Source organism: Nipponia nippon, unplaced genomic scaffold, assembly GCF_047370975.1.
Source record: "Nipponia nippon isolate SJK-2023a ecotype South Korea unplaced genomic scaffold, ASM4737097v1 scaffold_8, whole genome shotgun sequence".
NCBI lineage: Eukaryota > Metazoa > Chordata > Aves > Pelecaniformes > Threskiornithidae > Nipponia > Nipponia nippon.
In genome coordinates, this window is record NW_028262402.1 from 7,192,662 (window position 1) to 7,214,181 (window position 21,520).

A 21,520-nucleotide genomic window follows, 5' to 3' on the forward strand; every position below is an offset into this window, starting at 1 on the left:
AACAGGATTTGATGAGTCCAAAGTTCATGTCCTTCAACATAGCTTCTGAAAAGACTTGTGTGTGGTTAGTGGCAGAAATAGGAAAATGATGAAGTCCTGTATGGTTTTGCCACTGAAGAAAGCTCAAGGCCTACACCAAATATATTGGCGGAATTTACTCTTAAAAGACTAAATTCTAGCAACACTGCTTACCAAGAACCATTCTTCCCACCAAAACTTGTGCTATCCACACGCTTTCCGCTCTCCGTCTCTAGTCACTGCTACTTCACATTACAACAGTGCAGACAGGCAAATTTTGATTTATTTCAGTATTACCATTCACAACCTACAAGGCAGCAATAAAGCAGGTAAGAATTGTATATTTTTTCTTTTACTGAAGAGAGTCTTTCAGAATCTCAGATTTTTCCTTTCTCCAGCTGTTCCTCTTCCAGGAGAGCCATTTGCAGGTGTGTCACTTCTCTGAACCGGTTTTCATGAGCAGCTCAAATCCCCCTAGTTCCAAGACAGGTTTGAAGCACAAAGCTGTGCTAATAGCCATCCTCCCATACTGGTAGCCACCTCTTCACCGTTCTCCTCCAGGGTGGTTTTTAGAACTTCTCCAAGCATCTGCCATAGGTATCACCACTTGATCTGGTTTCACCTGCTTCTTCCTGTAGCTTTCGGGCTCCAAATCCATTTAAATCATGTTTCAGAGCAACATGTGACATGCTTAGTTATCTGTAAGCGGTTTCAGCAGAGTACAATGACCCTTTCTATGAAGGCTGAATATTTTCCTAATATCTTTAGAGGACAAATCCCTCAAATCCACACACATTATCTTTGCTTCTTCCTGAAAACAGTTTGTTCATGCTTGCAGAATCACAGTGGTGGTCTCCTCCACACTGTCAGCAAGTTTGGGACAAGACATAAGCAAGCACTAAGCCAATGACTTGGGTCTAACACAAGAACATTTTATCTCCCTTACTCGGCAGGTGAACAGCTACCTGAGCAGACCACTCTCTGGCAAAAGAGGGGCCATGGAAGGACATGCCATGAAAAGTGTGCTTACTGACAGCACCGCAGCCCCCATATCTCTCTTCAGTCAGATTCCTCTAAAACCTCCTTCAGAGAGGGTTTCTCTTGACGGCTGCATTTTGTCCTGCAGAAGACGGGCACACGCTGAAGCAGACCGTTCACATGCAGCCAGCGAGCGCTAAGACACACTCACGGGGCAGAGAGACTCCCAGGTCAGGGCCATGCCCTTCGCTCTTCACGCGTCCCTGCCTGAAAAATGGGTTGCACGCATACATAGAAAGTCTGTCGAGCCCTCAATACCCCTCCTGAAATGTGTCTGTACACATTTCCAGTGGGCTGCTATGGAGAAACTGTACCCAAGCATCAAGACTAGCAGTTCGTTAAAGCAGAGAATGCATCATCACAGAAACAACCCAAAAAGCATGGATCTCCATGTCATTCTTCAGTATCTATGGTTAAATTTTTAATCTGATAAGCCTTGTCATAAAGACCCCTAAGGCAAGGAATCAATTAACACTAGCTAATAACATTTGTGAATATCTCTCCACAGCCTCCTGGCAATGATGCTACAGAACTACAGGAAGATTTTTTTCAATCTTCTTGAAGAGATCTTCCATAAAACCTCTTTACATTTTCAGGAAGTAGTTAAGAAGAGGTGCTTGCCTCCCCTGAAATAGTCTAGAGCAGCCAACGTTTTGACTACCAACTGGTATGAGACACCAAGGATGAGGGGGGAAAGGATTCAGGGAACAAGAGAGGGACAGGCAGACTGAAAGGGAATGAAGCCAAACAGGTGGCAACACTGGGGAGTAAATGCTGTGCTTGGGGAAGGAGGGGAACTGGAAGAGACAAGTTGGGGAAGAGCACAAAACACAACTTGGTGAGAAGTGAGAACAATAGTGGGCAATATCAAGTGTCAGAAAAGGCAGGTGGAGGGGGTTGAGGGAAGGAGAGGAAAGGAAGATATGCCCAATGGAGACAATGAAGCAAAAGAAAAGTAATGTGCGATTTTTCAGAAAACTCATTTTTCTTTTCCCAGTATTTAGACGCAATTCAGCCAAGAAAAGGAAATATACAACCTCTTCTGGCACTTAAGCCACTAGTTCATTTAACACAGTTGAGCATAATCCTCTTTTTCAAAAGATCTTCAAATGCAAGTGAAGCAAACTGCCTTGGGGTAAAAAACCATTTTCAGTATGACATCAGGTACAGCAATTTAACTTGTACATGAGTATCTCTTGAAGTACCACTGAGCAGAAACTTTTGTGAGGAAAGAAGTTGAGGACATGGAGAGGCAACATCCCTCAACAACCATCTATGATGGATAAGCTTTAAAACAAATAAAAGCTGCCTAGGCCTCACTATACTGTAGTCAAGTACCTTCAGCTTTTATTGATTCCTGGCAAGCAACTAGGGCAGAATCTAATGTCTTTTCATGTTCCCAAATTCCTGCAGATTGACACACAAGTAGGAGCTCTTAAAAACTAATTTTTTATTTCAGGAATTACTGAGATAGCTCCTCTGGGATTCATTTGTTGCATATATACAACAAGCCAACTTTTTTCTTTCCCCTCCACTAAGTCTTCATATTACCATGAAATAATAGGAATGACTTTCAAAAGTTTGCCTTTGACTTCTCAAGCTTGAGAATTACAAGACTACATCTTTTTATGAATTACAAGATTACATCTGTGGTTGCGTCTTAGCCGAGAGCAATGAATTTTGTCTCCAGGAAAACAAGAATAATCTCCACTGGTTGAAACCTAGTTCAACATTGCATCTCAGAAAGGACAGACAGCGCATACCCCTGAGGAGCACCCTAAGGAGCACTTTTAACCCCCTTCTTTACCTCCAACCCCAGCTATCTGAGGTCTGTCAATACAGAGCAGTTTTATCAGTTATATATTCCCAGAATGACCAAGAATTATTTTAGTATAAAAATGGACTTTGGGGCTCAACTCCTTTCCCAGGCAATACAACCAAGTACACTAATGAGAGCATCCACATGATGTTTATCCTACTATCCCTGTAACATTCCGTTCTCCTTAAGTTAATTGTTCACTGTGTAGACAAGTCCTTAGCAGCTGGCTCATGTTCTCAGGCACAAGGATTTATAGTCCTTTTCCAAACCTGCTCTGTAAGTCTGTTAAATCTATCATCTGAGAAAGCGTAGGGTTGTTTTTATGGTCATTTTATGCTTTTGGCTTCAGTATCTTGGTAGGCTAAGTTTCATTGTTGTCTTAACATATTTAAGCTCCCGAAATTAAGATTTAAATCTTCTAACTTCACACTTCACTCAGCAAGCCGTGGTGGGTTGACCCTGGCTAGACGCCAGGTGCCCACCAAAGCCGCTCTATCACTCCCCTCAACTGGAGAGGGGAGAGAAAATATAACAAAAGGCTCATGGGCTGAGATAATGACAGGGAGATCACTCACCGATTACCGTCACAGGCAAAACAGATTCGACTTGGGGAAATTAGCGTAATTCATTACCAATCAAATCAGAGTAGGATAATGAGAAATAAAAACTAAATCTTAAAACATCTTCCCCCACCCCTCCCTTCTTCCCAAACTTAACTTCGCTCCCAATTTCTCTACCTCCTCCCCCCAAGCAGCACAGGGGGATGGGGAATGAGGGTTGCTGTCAGTTCATCACACGTTGTCTCTGCTGCTCCTTCCTCCTCAGGGGGAGGACGCCTCACACTCTTCCCCTGCTCCAGCGTGGGGTCCCTCCCACGGGAGACAGTCCTCCATGAACTTCTCCAACATGAGTCCTTCCCATGGGCTGCAGTTCTTCACATACTGCTCCAGCGTGGGTCCCTTCCATGGGGTGCAGTCCTTCAGGAACAGACTGCTCCAGCGTGGGTCCCCGTTGGGGTCACAACTCCTGCCAGCAAACCTGCTCCAGCACGGGCTCCTCTATCCACGGGTCCACAGGTCCTGCCAGAAGCCTGCTTCAGAAGGCTTCACGGGGGTCACAGCCTTCTTCAGGCATCCACCTGCTCCAGTGTGGGGTCCTCCACAGGCTGCAGGTGGATATCTGCTCCACTGTGGACCTCCATGGGCTGCAGGGGGACAGCCTGCTTCACCAAGGTCTTCACTACGGGCTGCAGGGGAATCTCTGCTCTGGTGCCTGGAGCACCTCCTCCCCCTCCTTCTTCACTGACCTTGGTGTCTGCAGGGCTGCTCCTCTCACATATTCGCACTCCTCTCTTCAGCTGCAGTTGCACAGGTTTTTTTCCCTCTTCTTAAATATGTTATCCCAGAGGTGCTACCATCGTTGCTGATGGGCTTGGCCTTGGCCAGTGGTGGGTTTGTCTTGGAGCCGGCTGGCACTGGCTCTATTGGACATGGGGGAAGCTTCTGGCAGCTTCACACAGAAGCCACCCCTGTAGCCCCCCCCGCTGCCAAAACCTTGCCACACAAACCCAATACACAAGCCTACTACAACAGCAAAGAAACAAAAAGGAATGCAGACCACTAATTCAAATTTTATTCCAGTATTTATCTACAGACTTTGCATCCTTTCCTATTGGCTTCTTTCCTATGGAAAAGCATGTCTTTACGAGTTAATATTATTCAATTTGTTCTGACTTGTTTTCACTGTTTTTAAAAATATGCATCTGTAAAACATAGAGAGCTCGAATTAAGAAAAGCTACAATATTCCAGAATATAATTCAATTCAGACACTCCTGAGGGAAGCACGGTAACATCCCAAAAGATGTGGCAGATGAGTCAACACACAGAAGCTAATGAGCAGCTCACTCTTGACCCATATTACACAAATGGTATTCTCTAGAGACGGGTAGCAGAGGTCTAGCACGCTATAACCATGCCTCAGTCATGTTTAATTTGCTAGGTTATGACTCCCCACACACGGAGAGGCACAGAAGCACAACGGCTGGCAGGTGAACCCCAGTAGCTTTGTCAGGGAAGTTGTAAGAGAAGCCATGCCTTGCCCTGACACAAGGGCATGCCCCATGGACTGAGGGTGGCACCCACCAGGTGATTCCGCAGGAGAAGCTCTGTGGGTCACCTCACGGACTCAGGGTGTGGGGCTCTATGAGATGCATGGGAAGAGCATTCTGGAATTGTACAAGAGTTGTTAGAGGATGTTTAGGGGAGGAATCAAAGGCAGGGGAAGGGAGGGATCAAGGCAGTTTGGGAAGGAACAAGTATGGGAAAACAAAGGGATAAGGAAACAGAAGAAGCTGGACACACGCCAAAGAGGTTGCTGGCTGGTGCACCTGCCTGGCCATGCCCTACACCTGATCAGCACAGTCTGTCCTGTCTTCTCACTAAATGCTGTTTCTAACTCTTTCTGTGGGTGTGATTTCCAGTTTTCTGCACGCATGTGTGCATATGGGTTCCTGAGCGCAGCGACTGAAGCAGGACCGCAAGTCACTGTGACCCACGTGTCCATGGTGCCAGCAACCAGAGTGACAGCTGTTGCTTTTACACCAGCAAACATAAGGCTAGACTTACTGGCATGCAAGGTAAGTGGCCAGGGAGCCACGTGTGCATGCATCTCTGTCAGTGAGGCATGGGGTGGAGATGACTACTGGAGGGACCAGGAGGTCCAGGATGACTGCTGGAGAGATCGTGGGGACTGGAGGGCCACTGAGAGACCTAGGGGGGGAGGGGGTGCCTGTACATATATGTATGCACACATACATGCACACAGCCACACACACCTGAATGTATACACATACATATGTATCAGAATACATGTATGTATACACACACACATCCCCACTAACAGAGCTTCATCCTGCTCAGCCACAGAGGGGACAGGGTGCTGCAGCAGCTTTACCTCTACTGGGGTACCAGATCTGTAGACCCCTAACATCATTAAACTAAAGCTTTCAAATATTTAATCTTTTTTTTGGTGTGAATTCTTTGTTTTTAAAGATACATTAGAATCACTCCCTACCTATTGAACTTTATAAATCATAGCAAAGTTACTGGGCTCTACATTAACTTCTATGTTGTGGAAATGTATTAAGAGGAAGCAATTTGTTTTAATGCTACTGTTCTATTTAAAACACAAACAATGATTCTTTACATGAGCCTTGAAAATATACCACCTACTGCTGCTTCTCCAGTCCACAGACGGACACTGTATTTGAACAAAAGACAGATTAGAGTTTCTATCCTGCCCCCCGTTTTCCTATCTTTTTTCCTTCTTTTGGGAAGGCTGTCTAAAGCTGAACTGTCCTGTACTAGTACTTTCAACCAATCCACTTGAAATATCTGGATACGTAATTTGCTCTCTTTGACAGTCTTGAATAAGGGAAATAGCTTTAGTCGGTGAAGTGTAAAAGTCCTGACATTCAACCACTTATGTCACTTAAAACGCTGGAAAAAGTGAAAGTTCCTTAGGGAAACCGCACTAGTCAGAGCCTGGTCCCAGAATAAGGGAACGTGGTGGTGGACTATACCTTACAGTTATTAAGAGACAGCAGTTTCAAATTTTAAGAAGTGAAATAAGAGCATGCTTGAGATCACTTCCATAACTGAGTTAATTATTGTCTGAGCTGGATTTTTTAAAAATCCAAACAGCATTTGGACTATTAATTTTCTAAGCATCCTATTAATTTTCTAAGAACTTTGGGCTAAAAAAAAGGAAAAAACAAACATATTTATCAATTTGAAATTTCAGTTTTTACAACAGTCCATGCAGCTACATTAGGTAGCAGGTACCATGTTGTTCTAGTTACTAATGTGGATGTAGGGGGTGGGATGTCCTTAAATTGTGGTTGGCTTCACCTTGTGAAAGGTAAGAGTTTGGCTAATACCAACCCCAGAAAACTCCACATGCATAAGAATTTAACTGCATAAGAAGCAACCAGCCTGGCTCAATCCTGATGCGCAGGAATACATACACTTTTACTGCAACATGCCCAAGCAAAAAAAAAAAAAAAAAAAAAAAAAAATTCACCTGGTATCTTCAGTAAGATTTGGATCCAGCTATCTTAAAAAAAAAGGGCTTTGAAAAGACATGCTGTCTGCCCTTTAAATTAGTTGCTTATCTATGGATTGTTAACACCATGCTTTCTTTCTTTGACTACCAAGTAGAGAGAAATGATCAATTTGTCAGGGTAATGAACAGATTATCACTTATGCCAATCTACCAGTGGAAAATAGTGGTATTTGTAAGATCATGCATAAATGTGTTGGACCAAAACTTTGGACCTCAAATTGATACCTAGCATTAGAAAAATAGCCATTTAATATTTTTTCATAAGGCAAAGCAAGTTAAGGTTATATGAATAAAGACTGGAACGGGTGACTATTCACCACTTTTAAAATTCTGCTTACTTGAATCTGTTGAAATTTGGACATCTTTTGCTGATCCCTGTGTTGACCCATCGACATCATCATCTTCATCTGTGAAAACAGAAACATTTTAAGAAAGAATTCTTGTTAATTTGAATTGGGTAGCGGGGGAGGAAGTGTTTGTCATTTAAGGATGGTTTCCATCAAAGAAGCTAACACAAAAGAATCCAGTCAGAAAAGCACACTTTCTTCTTCTGTCTATTTTATGATTATAATCTATACTATAAAAACAGCATTAAAAAAAAGAAACCCGCATTGTCATGTAACTACTGGGAAGGCATACCTGAAGTCCTTCTACTATTAGCTTTAATACTGCAAGTACTGCATTTCACCCCTTTCTCAAGCTGCGATGTTTGCCTCTGACCAAAGTACCTATGGTTTCCACTAAGTTTTAAATCACCAAATCAGTCCAGGAATTGGAGTAACACCTTTCCAGTCAGAATTATGGGTATTATATAAATAATTTCCATAATTGAAAAATAGATTTGCTGACACCCAAAGAGAGAGAAATTACTGCACTCCAGAAGTGGACTTCGACAGCAGCTCATCGCTGTCACTAAAAGCTAGGAGCTAACATGTCAGACAAAAACACAGTCTGTAAAATCACACATAAAACACTTAGAAAAGATTAAAATAAAAGCTACTAACATTTACATTTGCTTCCATGAAGATAACATCCTGACTGCATTCTCATTCCTGACACTCACGCCCATACAGGAAGACTGGTGCAACTCCAAATGCGGTAAATTTTTCTTCTCTAAGGGTAGCAGTACAGTGCAACATAAGCCAAGCCAGTGTGCTGACTGCGTAACAGTATTCATACTCTCACCCATTGAAACTCCCAGTCAGTCTTGATATAGGATGCAGAAAAAGCTCCCAAAAGATAGAAGCCAGGCAACACCTTTATAAAAACTATGTCTTGCAGCTGAGGGAGAAAGCAAGAAATCAAAGCACAAAATAAGAGAGAAAAAATAAAACAAAATCAGTAAAGACAGATCTTCAGAGCAAAAGAGGTACTAGGGAAGTCAGAATCCTAATGCAGGAAAACTTTCCAAGAAGCGGAATCACAGCATGTCAAGAAAGGTACTTAGCAGAAGTCCTAAACTGGAGACCAGGTACTTACTAAATATTTGGGTAATGCTTCAACTGACTACAAGAAAGACCAACAATAGTGTTTCTTGGTTGGAGTTTGCAAAATATAAGAGAAGGGTTGAAATACTTTCCTTGTTATAGTTGACAGACACACAGATTAAGTTTCAAACTGGAAAGAAATTTAGACAATATGGTCTTGAAACACCCTGAAATAAATGGAAGCTGAATGCCTTCTGGAATTTCACTTCAGACAAAAATCAAATTAAAAAAAGAATAAGTAAATACAACAATAAAAAAAGGAAGAATTCTTGATTGCTCCCAACCCTCCCCTTTTTCTACATTTAGATGGGAAGAAGCTGACATCTTTCTTTTATTACTGTTTCTCCCTCAGTCTGTATAGTAGGGAAATCTACACTAACAGCATCTTGAAACTATTCCCAATGAAGTTCAATGACTTCTTTTGAAATATGCTAAGACAAGAGTCAGTTGGAGGAAGGGGAGATAGCTGCTCTACCATTGCTTCCCCTGGTAGTCCAAGAGTTTTGAAAAGCCACTTTCAGCATGGAGATATTCACTGAATGTTGGCCATGAAGCTTAGCATTTACTCAGTGGCAAAAGCTAATCCGGACAAATGCTGCCCAGTAGGTCAACAATGATGTGTGCATTTTCTGCCTAGGACAAGTCATCTGGCACTTCCCAACCATCAGCCTGGGAAGAACTGTGCCTGCAGCAGTTAACTCATCCAGTGACCGCCAACACTTCTTTGGTACCACAGACCGGTCTTTTCACAATCTTCTGAGCAATGCCCTTCATCAGCTGTGGCAACAGAAGAGCACCCTCTGTGCATGCCACGGTGTGAGGACTTCTGAACAAACATGCTTGCGCAACATGTCCCACAGAAGTGAGGACAGAAGTGCTGATTATCCTAAACAAAGCTGAAATGCTCCTTGCTCCCTGGAAACATCCCTAATGTGCAAGCAATCTTGAACGAGATCTGCCATCCCAAGCCTATGCCTCCCCCTGGAAAAGCAGCAGCAACTCTCAGGGCAGTTGTCCTGAGCTGCTCCGTGCTCAGAGGAGCTTCAAACACGTCCTGAAGAGTGTCAGTGACCTGCTGGACCCATGACACATCTTGGTAACTTTCGGCACATGCCAGGACCTAGTGGGTTTTTGAAAGAAAATGCAGATCTGTTCTGTGAACATGGGTAACAAGAAGGACTACCAGGCCAGCGCACTGAGCTCCCTCAAAGCAGGATGATGTGAGAATTAGTTTAAGGCAATTCCCAGCTCTGCCTTTAAGGAAGAATTTGGGCAGAGGGAAAGACCTGTGTAGCGATGGTATTCAGTGCCTTTGGCAGAGACCTGAAGACAGCTGATCTCCAGCAGATGACTGAGAGCGACAAAACACCAGCAACAGGTCTTAAAGCAAGCCTCCTTAGGATATGAATGGCGTAAGAAGGAGCCACGCGTGAAGGCACCGGACTTGTACCTGAACATCAGAGACCTAGGTGCTAAAACAAGTGTCGCATACCATCATCGCCTAAGGAAAATCAGAACAAAACACCTTATGCACAGCAGACTGCAAGGCAGGTACCACGCTGCAAATATTATTCTCCATGCCTTGTGCTGAGCCACAACTGTGGCCCACTGACCATGAAAAAAGGAAGATGTTAAGTGCTGGGGGAAGCCATCGAGTACAGAGGTACACCTGGGACCAGCAGCAGGAGGAAAGGGGAGCATCCCCACTGCTGGGCCCCTGCTCCCCTGGGTGTCAGCAGCCCCTCCACCCTGGGAGGCCACTGCCCACCACGCGACGGGGAGCTGAGCCCAAGGAACAGAAATTCTCACAGACCGGCAGAAAAGAGATCTGGTGTTAGAAAAGAGATTTTTTCAGGGGGCTGCTGTATTTTATCTGGGTATAATGCAGGATAAACACTATAAAAACGCATTCTGGCTTTGCAAATGTGGTGGGTTTTCTTCCTTTTTCTTCATATCACATTAAAGCATGGGAAATGGTCCAAATTAACTTACTGAGTACTTCCCCTTCCCCATGCGTCTGTTTCTGACCACCAGCTAATGACTGATCTGCACTGCATTCTCTCAATTCAAAGTACAAGACATACATTATAATTAAAAAGGAATGCAAAAAACATTACTACTTCAAAAAAAACTTGAATATCCATAACATGAACTCATATACTTAGCATGTAGTCAAAGTCTTGAAATGGAAAACCTCCTCTTCCATCATGTAAAATAATGAAGGAAGAGACTAGAAGATGCAGCTGTAACCTTGGATTCTTTCACTCAAGGTGGTCTGTGTTCAACTTCTACTTGGAGATGATTTAAAAATTAAAAAGCAAAAAGTTTAAGTCTGATGTATTAAAAGAACACACCACTGTTTAAAAGACAAACTTAGTTAACATCAGAAAAGTCACACCCAAAGAGGCTATTTAAAAGGTTTGTGATTAACTTCTGTTAATAATAAAACAACTTTATCTTCACTGAAGGCATTGGGACACTTGTAGAATACCTAACAATAGACCTGAATCAAGGTTCATAACGAGCCTTCCAGCAAAACCAAGCTCATCCAGATTGATTGTTTCTGGTATTTCTTATGTTGGAAGCATTAAAAACCCCATGACTTTCAAGCATGTGCTGTACTTCACCTTCCCCTACCAACAAGCAAAATCATTATAAAGAAAAATAACTTGCTGAAAAAACATGCCAAACACCAAAAGCAACCTTCTCTCCCCCTTCACACTTTCATAGGTCACTTCAGCGTATTGAGGTTATGTAGACTTAGGGTCACACAGTTTACACAGTAGCAGGACGCCTGCTATAGCTTCTGCACATGAGAACGCATGACTCCTGCTAGCGATCAACTGCCTTCACCAAAACCAAACCTACATGTTCAAAGCAGAAAGTTCAAGAACAACCTGTCACGTTGAGAAAACCGTAGTGGCAAATATTTAAGTTCCGTGACCTATATTTTGCCTACCTTTTATTTGTTTTCCTGTTGTATTCAAGCACCAAAAGAAAGGCTTCACAAGAATATAATAATCAAAATATAAATTAGAAAATACTTCAGCAGCTTAAAAAAATTCTCTTGTTCCTAAAGAGCTGTTAAACAAACATACACTCTAGATGGCAGCAGAACATTACCCTGCTAAATACATGATCTCCTTTCAGCACAGAAATCTTAAAAGGGCAGATGCTTAATCAGAGGCAAATAAAAATGCCTGCATACATGATATGCCAAATATAAACCAACATGTATATCAGCAAGTGTTTGTAGCGGTGACAACACTAACCTGCTAAGCAAATTTTTGGATTTCAGGTTTTCACTTTCTGTATGCTTACTGTTTAAAGAACAGTTTTCAAATTGCCCTGCACCAGTAAACGGAAGTTTCAGCATTGTGCATGCAGTCTGCATTTAAAAATCTCTATCCTGTCCCAGAAATAGCAAGAAGTTATAGCATTGCCACAAAAGCCAGTGAAAATTAGTAATTGTGAATTACAATGCTAGGTTAAACATGTTCATCCATAAGTTGCATTCAACTTTGAAAGTTTTTACCTGGTTCTGTTTGTAAATTTTCTGATATTCGAAAACAATGCAGCTTGCTGAAGTTGCGAGAAAATAACTGCACACAGCTTGGAGGAAGAATCATATTCCTTAATCTTCCAAAAGTACATTCTGGTGTGACAATTATGTAGCAAGCAGCATGAGCCTATAAATAGAAGCATCAATTAACACTTAGTGAGACACAAGGACAGCAGATTTGTTTATAACAAAATATGCACTGGAACTGCAAAACTCAGGCTAGGACATATACAGACCTTTTGTAAATCACTTTCATGAAATGAGTGACCCATTTTTCACCCTAGATTTTCATTTGTTCCGTTCAGTTTTTATATAACCAATAATGCAAAGTCCTAACACGTGAAGAAACTCCAAGTACTACAAACTTGCTCTGTTAATAACTGAAGGTTTTTATACAGCTATGTGGAGAAGTTGAAAGTTTTGGCTCAAAACCTGGATCTTCTGTTCTATATGGATATTTACAGGGGGAGGTGGGAAAGGTAGGCAAGTTACACTGAATAGCTTGAAAACAGCAATATCCTCTTACACAGCTGTTCCCACTTGCAGATTCAGAGATAACACTGTTTGGAGTTTTATTCCAAAACACGACTGGCTAGTTTCCGCCTTTACACTTGTGCAAGATCTTCTGCCATTTTTGAATACACATACCTTTTTACATGTAGCCATGTAGCATGTTACATCTGTTAGACTGTTCTCAAAGACAGCCCCTCCCACCTCAGAAATTATGAATCACATCAAAAATACAAAACCCACAGTATTTTTAAAAAATTTTAAATTAGTCAAATCATACCTTAAATATTGAATAACCTCAGAGTTTCATTTTAAATTATTATTACATAGAGTACCTCATCTTGCATTAAGTGGCAAATAAATGATTTATTGCATAAACTTTTCAGTTCCCACCACATCTGGTGCTACTTTGCACTTCCATCATATTTCAATAAGAGGTAGCATTAAATGGATGGACCAATTGTTATCTACACAGCAGACTGTATATCAGTATGTGAAAAGCTGTGGCTTTCATGAGGATTATTGAAGGGTACCATCATGTTGCCAAAGAATGAAACATGCATCATGTGAACAGAAAAACACAGAAACCAATATTGACAGCTTAAAAAAACCCAACCACACAGGTTCTACACTGAAAGAGGAATAAGAATATTAGAATGGTAAGTCTTTGACCTGTCAGAATTCATGTGATTTGAAAGAAATTCTGATTTCACAAAGGAAAAGTGCAGGATTCTAAGCAGGAATCTACAATGATTAGTTCCTGTTAAATTTTAATTCCATTGGATTTACATAAAGTTTAACTGTGATTTTGAGAATTGCTCATTTTAATGACTGACTTGGAGGGGATTAAAAAAAATCAGATTTTCCATCTAACTCGTAAGTATATATATATATATTTATATAAATAAGTGTATAAATGAAGTGTATTTATGAAGTGTATATAAAGCATACTTATAAAGTGTAGAAATAAAGTATATTTATATAAAGTGTTTAAATAAGCATGTGCTTATATACCTCTCTCTATATATGGTTCCCACAAATATATGCAACAGCACAACATACCAGGATGCCACACCATTCACATCTCATGCCAGAGAGCACCTCAGAAGAGCCACAGGTTTTTTTGCAGACTTCACAACGAGCACCTGAAGAAAGGTTTCCCTCCCTCCAGTGGTGGTGATAAGTATCCTGGGGGAACACATCATGACTTAGCGTTACACAAAACAGATACAGAAGCATCTTCAACCCAACTTTAAAACTAGCAATTCAAACAGCTCTGAGGAAACAGCAACACAGACTAGGACATTAAGTATACATGAGTATATATATAAACAATATACTAAAAAAAAAATCCTGAAAGGTCAGTATTATGCATGTATTTTACAGTGAGAAGCTGGGCAGTCTTGCGTCAGACAGACTGCAGGAAGCCTGAGGAACATGATAATGTTTCCCAGGGACACAATGCAGCCAACAGCTCAACATACAGAAAAAAAAGAGTTCCATGCTAGCTTCTACAACGCCAATTTTTAGATAAGGTGCTTGTTTTTTGTTTTGTTTTTTTTTCTCTTTTTAATTAGGACATTGTATACATTGCACAGACTTTTCAGCATGGCTTCAATAAGCATTGCAAATATGTCAGAATTTAAGTTCATCTCGCTATCTGCAATACATTCTGAAGCCACACGTTTCCTTTGCCTGCCAATAAGGAACAAAAGTGCTTTGACAACTGGCAGCATGCGAAAGAAAAGGCCAAGACTCCTCCCCCTCCTCTAGCCCATGTTTTCACAGCAAAAATGCGAAAACACGTGCCCACTTTCTGCTGCAGAGGTACCCACACTTACATGGCCCTGGTGCCCATCCTGGTGACACTGCCGGCAGTCACTGCAAGCAAACAGGATACAGTCTGTGTGCACATGTAGCTCACAAACTAAAAGCATGAAAACAAGAAAACTTCTTTAAGTTGGAAACCCTGGGTTTTTTGCAGCTCCTTCCTCCCTCCCTCCTTCTTTCTCTCCATCCCCCCAATACTCCTCCACTACCTTTTTGCACCATACTTTCTTTCTTTCATGCTCTTTTCTGTTCAGCAAAGATAGGCAATAAAAGAAGTTTATCAGTATCGTCCTGTCTGTTGCTCCATTTCCTTTGTGTTAAACTGATGCAGCAAGTACAAGGGAAGGCTGAGCTAATTTTGCTCCTAAGCACTTGCCATATTTCCTCCAATACAGCAAGTTAAATTTGTAAGAACTGTTTGGCTTTTACAGCTTTAGTCTCACAGTTTCACAGGAACCGCTGCCTACTCCCACTATAATCGTGCCTGAAGTCTACTTTGATTTAATGAAATGCATAAAAAGCTGAATGTTAGAAGCATTAACAGAAAGAAAGTTCTCCTTCTGCGTCCAAATACCACCAAGTCTTGAGTGTAAAGTAGTCATCATCTTGATGCAATACTCTGTTCCCTTTTCAAACCCTTTTCCAAACCCTACTGCAGAGCAAGCGGGTGTTTCACGAGTGGGTTCAAAACAGGAGACGCTTTTCTGCTGGACAGCCCCTCTCGCTATCCCTGCAGCCGTCAGAAGCACAAGGAAACAAGAGGCGAGGTGTGCTCGAGTCCCCAGCCCCAGCAAAGCAGGAGGCACCGCCGCCGAAACGGCAGCGAGGCAGCAGCGCACCCCTCCTGCCCCCAGCCTGGAGCCCCGTCTCGCCCACGGTCCCGCGGGAGACGCGGCGGAGGTCGGGTCTGCCACCGACCCACGCCGCACGCCTGCGCTGGCGCGGGCTCGCTTGTGTTTGCGAAGTGATACGACACACGCCGACGTCACAACATGCGAAATGACAGGAGGACGTCAATCTTGGAGATTGCAACAGCCAGAAAGCGTGTTTTACTCAGGAAATAAATCCTTTTTTATTGCCAGATGACACTCAATGGAGTTAATTTGAAACCTGACCAGAATGAACTGGTATGTTAATCTCAGACATTTGTCCAAGCTATGTCTGCATACAGTAAATCACCATTTCATTGTCAGGAAAAGGAAAATAATTTTTTCAGTGCACTCTCCTAAGCAAGCTTAACACTCTCTTCCAAAATACCTGTTAGATACTGTAGCTGGAAGAAGTTTTAGTGAAGCCTGTAAAGTTTTAGGCAAGTTTGGTTTTGGATAAAGTATCTTCATTATTTAAAAGCTGACTTGAAGTATCAGATATGAAAGAAAAGAGAATATACACCAAAAACCCAGCTACAATGCTATGCTGCAAAGGATCAGTCATTAAGAAAAAAATACAACTAAAAGATCTCAGTACCTAGCTTCATTACTGCAAGAGTAAGGAAAGTTCTCTAGGGACCTCATAGACACAGATGGACGAAAAAGATCCTCCTCTAGCTGCTTTTAAAGACTTGTGTATACAAGTACTCTGGGAAAGCATCCGATTTTTCATCAAGTAAATGAAAGTAAGAGGCAAGCATCAAATTCTTCAAATATTTTTTTTCTGTTCTGCTCAAACACGTTATTGCTCCAAGCACATCAGAAAAATCTGAAGACTGTAAACTGAAGATTGTAAGGTGGCAACTGCATGTTAGCTACGTTGTCTGAAAACATCTTGAAAACAGTATTAAATTACATAGAGAATAATACCTCATTTTGAAATCACTCTCTGGGCTCTAGAAAAAGCGATCAACACTAATACTATCTTATTCTAACCCCGCAGAAGACCATGATCTATCACCACACCAAAGCAAAGCCTCTTTTAACAGGGCTTACTAAGTCAACCACAAGATTTTACGTACAGCTCCCCATACTGCATGCCTTCACTGAGCTCAAGAACATTCACATGAGGTGTGACACAGTCCCTCTTCCACTCACATTTCTCCGTTTTCATAGATATAACGGGAATATTTTGCAGTTTTGCCAATTCCGCTACCAGGCAAGCTAGATGCTTTGAGTCATAACCTCACTAATGGTAAAAATTTCTGTAGACCAAATTACAGCTTCAAGGAATTAACAAAAACATTGGGATTTTTATCATTAATTCTGTTAACAGAAGCACGATGGCCTTTGCTATGCTTTCTAAGAACACAGAGGGGGTTTTGCCCCTTGGTTTAATTCACATCTGCTGCTTCTAACACCAACCCCAACTCAGAATTAGTAAGAAAATGTGTGCGTGTGAAGGGCGGGAGTGTCACACAAGTTAAACCCTTAAGATAGCTAACCCACTGATAGGAAAGATGAAGTTTTTAGCATGTAAAGATCAAGACAAATCAGAGGGCCTACAACAAGAAGTTTCATCCTTATCAGCCCTTCCATAATCTACACAATTCTTTAACTCATAACAGAATGACAGTTTTCTGCTCAAGCTAGTCATGAAAGTGCTGTGCGTTCCTTTATAATTGCCAAAAACCCAAGTTGGTTAATTTCAGATACATAAACTTGGCAGAATAACCTTTAAAATGTTAACTGCCTCCCTCCCCAGTAAATTTGCTGCTCCTGGTTGATGCTTAATAAGAAACTTTTATAAAGGATCCAATACTAAAAAAAAAATATTTGGGTTACTCCCTTTCCTTTTTTTTTTTTCTTTCCAGTCCTTCTCCTTGGAAACAAAAGAGAGAGCAACTCTCACCATCACGAGCTCAGGTTCAACTGTCACCAGTGAATTCTGCAGCAAAAATAGGTATCCAAAGCAATTAGTAATCGTCAGCCGAATTTGGAGTCCAAATATTATAATTTTTGGCAATGAAGTGTATGTACTTTTCTCATCAGGGGTTAACATACAAGCATGCTCATTTCTGAGAACAGATGCCCCATCATGCACCCACAGCATTTAGTACTTGTCTGAAAATTTTCATTTTCCTTTCAAGAAAATTTATTTTATTGTAAGGTATGAAGAATCCAAAACAAGTTAAATTATTTTCAAAGTACATCCATTTATGTCAATCATCTGCTTAGAAAAGGTATCTTCATCTTAACCCTGTTTTCTGTCTTAATTATGGCAAAGATTCCAGGAAAAGTTCTTTAAATTTCAGTATCAGAAGAGAACATCATAACCAACAGTAGACTTGTAATATTAAGCTAAGTCATTAGAAGTAAGCAAAAAAAGGAAGAAAGTTCAACATCTCCATCTGGATTTAAAAGCTCTACAGCTTAAAACAGCTGATTCCTAAAACAAATCCTGCAAGTATTTCTGAAGAGTAAAGGAGGAATCTTGTGCATTTTATGAACCTCAACTGCCCTTTTCAAGCTACATTTGGAAGCGTATCAGAGAAACAAGTTGTAGACTTACTGGTATTCAGAAAATGGGATAGCAAACAAGTCACACCACACAAAACAAGAAAACTGTTTAATCCATGTGAGGAACAGAATTCAGAACGTTCACTGAACCAGAAAAAAAAAATAAAATGTCCAGGCATTTGTAATACCTAAATATAACATTTGATTTCACATGTTTCTTGTTTAAGAACACTTAAATGGAAACGTCTGAAAAACTAAATATTCCCTCGCAATAGGTACAACACTAATACAGTAGAATTAAGAGAGTGAGAATATGAAAGCAAAATTTAGAAACCTTGAACTAAAACAGATCACTAAACTAAAGCTATTTTCAAGAGTTAAGAGGACATAGCTAGCGAAAATTTTCTTTTCAAATTCTCTGTTTATCTCATGCCAGACAAGTGCTGAGGCTTATTAAGACAGATCATCAGAAAAGACTCCATGGTATCTGTAGCGCTTTGACCATCCCACCAAATCATCCAACTCACGTGGTAACTATATTAAGTGACAGATTCCCACTAGTCAGAAGAACATAGTTTAGATTCATTATGCAACTCACCAGACAAAAGCAGAAACAAAAACACTGCACCGTTATAAGTCTAAATGCCCTAATCAAAGAGATATGTTTCCCCTACACATACACCCAGGCAACCATATTAAAGAAGACATTATCTTTAGCATAACAGCAATTTTGAAAGCATCTCAAATCCCTACAGAATTGGTTCTCCTCTCAGTAGACTCCGTCCTTTTTTTAAACAGTTCACAGGTAATAGTCCTTTAAAATACTAAATCCTCTTCAACCTCACATCATCAACTGAACAACAACTACTAGACATTCAAGACAGGGGAGACAAGGGAGAATTACAGAGTTGCCCCACGTCAAAATCAGTCAAGTACTCACCCCAACATGTATTTCAAACAAAAATTCTGGTGTTTGGGTGATTTCTTTAATTACTGTTTTTTCAGAGAATCCATGTCAGAACACTCAGAGCAGTACTATTTTGACAAATAATATTTTCAAATATCTTTCCATTGAAGGCACCTTATCCCCATTACAAGCAACAGATATCTGAGACCAGTAACACGGAAAAGTTATATTCCATTCTTTTGTAGAAAGGGGGAGGTTTTAGAAACATGAATACCTTATGATTCCCTGTATCAAAAGCTTCCATTGGAAACAGAAATAAATCACATCAAGAGCAGAAGTCCTTCTTTTGCCATAATAGCTTCTCATTCTTTGCACATCTCAGCCATGGATTCATTACACACCATCAACACCATAGACTTGCTCAAAGTAAATTGGAGGAAAGGTGAAAGAGCATACACTTGTGACAAAGTTTGTTGTTTATTGAAGGTTATTGATTTATTATTCCTTAATTTGAAGTACGCATTGCCACGATCAATGAGTGGATGATAAACAACCCAAAAACCTCTCAAACACAGTAAGTGCATATATACATATGTGTGTGTATACACACATACCCTCAAGGTATGCAGCGTAAGCAAAGTGTACGTTACTGGGTAACACACAGATGGCTATACAAGTAGGGTTTCTTAAGTTACCTTCACATCGAAAAGCGGGTGACTCTAGTGACTTTCTGCACACAGTGCAAAACTTTCTTTTGTAATGTCCTGGAGGCCCAAAACAGTGTGCAACTGGAACCTGCCAATGAAGAATGCGTAAGACATCATCAGCCAGAACTTTCAAAGTGCCAGTTACAATTCACAGAAACTACTTTATCATGCAAGACAGGACAGTATATACAATGTAAACTTAACGAAGACTGAGAACAAATATATAGGCAAATCATCCTTTTTTTTAAAAAAAAAATCATACTTAAAAATATATTTGAAATACTTTATTTTAAATAATTTTTAAAATCTTCTTTAAATTCTTGGATTTTAATGCATAATGTGTACACTTTTAAGTGCTGCTCAGCTTCTTGGTGATTCACAGTGCCACGAATCCAAAGGTTTCCTTTGGGTTCAGTGCTGTGCGACTTACTTGGCATCACAGTTCTTCTCCTAAGTATTCTTAATTGAATCAAGGATGATTAAAGAGTAATAGTTGCACATGTACCCAAAACACCCTAAAGACACAGTCAAGACAATTTTTAAAAGCTCAGTGCTGCCACAGTCCAGTACCCTCCACATGCCTTTCACCTCTTCTCCGAATACAGCCCAGCCAACGGGCTGACGAGGACAAAAGCATTGGTCTCCCCCCGCCCCCCGAAGCTTCAAAGCCTGGATGGTACAGAGATCCAGCTCTTGGAGTACATCCACACTGCGGTTCCTGTGGACTGTAGGTGGAAGATGATACATTCCAATACCGTCTTGCTAAGAGCTGTACCAAGAGTTTTAGCAAATGTATTTCTATTATGCTATTCACTTATCTGAAAAAGGTAGAGTTTTTTTCTTGTTTAGTGATTAATAATGAAGACTAGAAGTGACAGTACCAAAAGAACAACAGAAGAAAAGATGCAAAGTGAAGAATGAAAAGCATATTTGAGCTGTATACTTGTTCTAGAGACCACTCTTCCTACAAGACACACCTTTGTTAAATTGACATTCACATTAGAAGGAAAAAGCATAATTGCATCTATAAAATTCTAGAATCCAAAGTACTTCCATAAACCATTGCCATGACTTAAATATTTAGTATTATGCATCTCACATGCCCTTCCTGATACGACAAACATAGATTTATCTTCTGGTTTTTGCATCACAAAAAAAAAAAAAAAATATTTCTAGAAAAGGCTGATAAATGGTTATTTAGGTGTGAAATGAAATTAACCATTCCCAGTAAAAAGTTGGAAATAATGACTGCAGATACTCAGTCACGGATAGATTCTTTTCCTTCCAAATATACTAGTAAATCTTCCAAAGTTATTGAGCAGGATTTGAATTTTTCTCCTTGTATATTAGGGCTGTATATTAGGGTTTTCCTGGGAACCACTAGCAGCAAACTGGGAACACAGAATTTGATGACCCAGAAAAGTCACTTCCAGTTATAAATGTCTAGTTCCCACCAGTGTTTCTGCCTCTGAAAGCATGGGGACAGTTACACTAAACAATCCTGCACTTCAAGCATGCGCAATGAAAAAAATGAGATAAAGTTTTGCCAGATGTAACACAAGGAGAAAGGAACACTGCTGCAAGTTTAATCCAGAAAAATCACTCCCCCCCAGACTGCAAAGCGTATGGTTCCTCCAGTCCTCCTCAGAATTAATCTTTGGGAGGTAAAGGAGGATGAAGAGAGGTATGAAATACGCCTGTGTTATCGGATGTGAACAAGATCATGCACAGCAGCTGAGCGGTCAAGCAGAGTCACCAGCTGACTGCCCCAGCAGACCGCGTTGTCTGGAGGAACCCTTGGCCCCTGAGTGACCAGGAAGCTGCCTGTCCAGACCCCAGCCTCCTCACCACCCTGGGCTGCCAGCCAGCCTACCAAAAGGACTTCGTATCAGTATCTCCAACGTGATATCTTACAAAACATCCTTGCCTCCAAAAGCTTCAAATTTTTACTTTACGTACGAGTTCGGGATTTAAAAATACAGACAAACTATGCTTTGGGGTCCATCTCTTACTCTCATCAACCCAAATGGAAATTTCATTCTCTGCAGCTTGGCTTTTTTTTTTTTTTTTTTTTTTTTTTTAAATCGGAATACTCTAGTCATATAATGCATGTTTATAAAAAGAATATAG

General features: G+C 40.9%; 1 protein-coding gene across 8 annotated transcripts in view; it reads right to left on the bottom strand.

Moving 5' to 3' along the window:
* Positions 1–21,520, bottom strand: part of DGKQ (diacylglycerol kinase theta) — a 103,918-nt gene that overhangs the window by 45,601 nt on the left and 36,797 nt on the right. For 7 of the 8 annotated variants that reach the window (XR_015701007.1, XM_087741997.1, XM_087741998.1 and 4 more), the window contains exons 3-7: positions 19,379–19,478; positions 14,399–14,484; positions 13,620–13,745; positions 12,021–12,174; positions 7,337–7,405 (exon numbers count right to left, since the gene is read on the bottom strand). Coding sequence is in view for 7 of the 8 variants with exons in the window: in XM_087741997.1 (XP_087598123.1) it covers positions 7,337–7,405; positions 12,021–12,174; positions 13,620–13,745; positions 14,399–14,484; positions 19,379–19,478 (535 nt within the window). In the remaining variant the exon portion in view is untranslated. Of the gene's footprint in view, positions 1–7,336; positions 7,406–12,020; positions 12,175–13,619; positions 13,746–14,398; positions 14,485–14,596; positions 14,625–19,378; positions 19,479–21,520 lie in introns of those variants that run through there. The other variant, XM_087742002.1, reaches the window with a different exon arrangement.